This window comes from Molothrus aeneus, chromosome 3 (genome assembly GCF_037042795.1).
Source record: "Molothrus aeneus isolate 106 chromosome 3, BPBGC_Maene_1.0, whole genome shotgun sequence".
Classification (NCBI taxonomy): domain Eukaryota; kingdom Metazoa; phylum Chordata; class Aves; order Passeriformes; family Icteridae; genus Molothrus; species Molothrus aeneus.
The window spans coordinates 8,455,929-8,457,611 of record NC_089648.1 but is presented as its reverse complement, the minus strand read 5'-3'; the positions used below and the strand labels follow the sequence as shown (position 1 = coordinate 8,457,611).

General features: G+C 55.9%; 1 protein-coding gene across 1 annotated transcript; it reads left to right on the top strand.

The window, feature by feature from the left end:
- The first annotated feature begins 249 nt into the window (after positions 1-249).
- Positions 250-1,152, top strand: LOC136555289 (small proline-rich protein 3-like). Its single transcript, XM_066547900.1, has one exon. The coding sequence runs from the start codon at positions 250-252 to the stop codon at positions 1,150-1,152; it is 903 nt and encodes a 300-aa protein (XP_066403997.1).
- The last annotated feature ends 531 nt before the right edge of the window (positions 1,153-1,683 follow it).

The following is a 1,683-nucleotide window of genomic DNA, read 5'->3' as shown; positions in this document are numbered from 1 at the left end:
CCATGCCATGCAGGGAAGGAGCATTTGGCAACAGAGTCAGAAGGGAAGTTTGTTTTCCTGCTTTTCCTGGCCTTGTTTGTGTTACCTGAGCTAATGGTTGGCAAGGAGGGGCTCTCTGGGGTACCCCACGTGGCTGCAGAAATCCTGGCTTTGCTTTCTCAAACATGCAAACCATCTGTCAACAGCTCCCACGCTAGGAGCATGGGCAGGGGGATGCCTTGGAGCCTTTCCCTGCTCTTGTGTCCTGGCATGGCCTCTGCAACAGGGATGTGCCCTTACCCAGGCCTGCACCTGAGCTGGTCCCACGTGTGCACATTGCATGGCCAGACTGGCTGCCAGGGGACTGCAGGGGAGCCTGGCCCAACCCCAGGGCCCTCCTGCAGCCAGGCATTCCAGACCAGCGTGCCCAGGCCACTCCAGACCAGTCTGCCCAGGCCACTCCAGACCAGTCTGCCCAGGCCACTCCAGTCTGCCCAGGCCCCTCCAGACCAGTGTGCCCAGGCCACTCCAGACCAGTCTGCCAGGCCACTCCAGTCTGCCCAGGCCCCTCCAGACCAGCGTGCCCAGGCCACTCCAGTCTGCCCAGGCCACTCCAGTCTGCCCAGGCCACTCCAGACCAGTCTGCCCAGGCCACTCCAGTCTGCCCAGGCCCCTCCAGACCAGTCTGCCCAGGCCACTCCAGTCTGCCCAGGCCACTCCAGACCAGTCTGCCCAGGCCCCTCCAGACCAGTGTGCCCAGGCCACTCCAGTCTGCCCAGGCATTCCAGACCAGTCTGCCCAGGCCACTCCAGACCAGTCTGCCCAGGCCACTCCAGTCTGCCCAGGCATTCCAGACCAGTGTGCCCAGGCCACTCCAGACCAGTCTGCCAGGCCACTCCAGACCAGTCTGCCCAGGCCACTCCAGACCAGTCTGCCCAGGCCACTCCAGTCTGCCCAGGCATTCCAGACCAGTGTGCCCAGGCCACTCCAGACCAGTCTGCCAGGCCACTCCAGACCAGTCTGCCCAGGCCACTCCAGACCAGTCTGCCCAGGCCACTCCAGTCTGCCCAGGCCACTCCAGTCTGCCCAGTCCCCTCCAGGCCCCTCTGGTGCCACCAGCACCATCCCCCTGGAGCTGCACTGAGATCAGAGACCTGGAAGAGTTTTTTATAATTAGTACTTGGATTTGGCCTATGGCCTGTTAACATGGCATACAATTCTGCTGGTTTCCACTCACAGGCCCTTTATTCTTTTTTCCTTTCTGGAGCTGTGAATTTGTTTGGTTTTCTCTCAAGTCTGACTAAGAGAGCTAACTATGGTAAACAGGGCAACCCCGATGAGGGGGAGAAATGATGCATCTGACTCCATGGATATCAGAAGGCTAATTAATTCCTTCATTATACTATATTATTCTATACTATATTACACTACATCTAAACTGAATCTGCACAAGCACCCAACTGCCCAGAATCTCGTGACTGTCAGCCAACACACACTCCTGGATTCAATTGGTCAATGAATCAAAACACTCACATCAGAATCCAATCATGCAAATTCCTTCAGGAAAATAACCTTCCTCAATGCATTCCACTTGTTCCAAAATACAGCAGCAGTAAATGAGCTAAGAATTGTTTTTTCTTTCTCTGAGGTTCAGAGAATGTGAATCACAGAAATATTCTTGGGAAGTTGTGCCTTGCTTTTTTC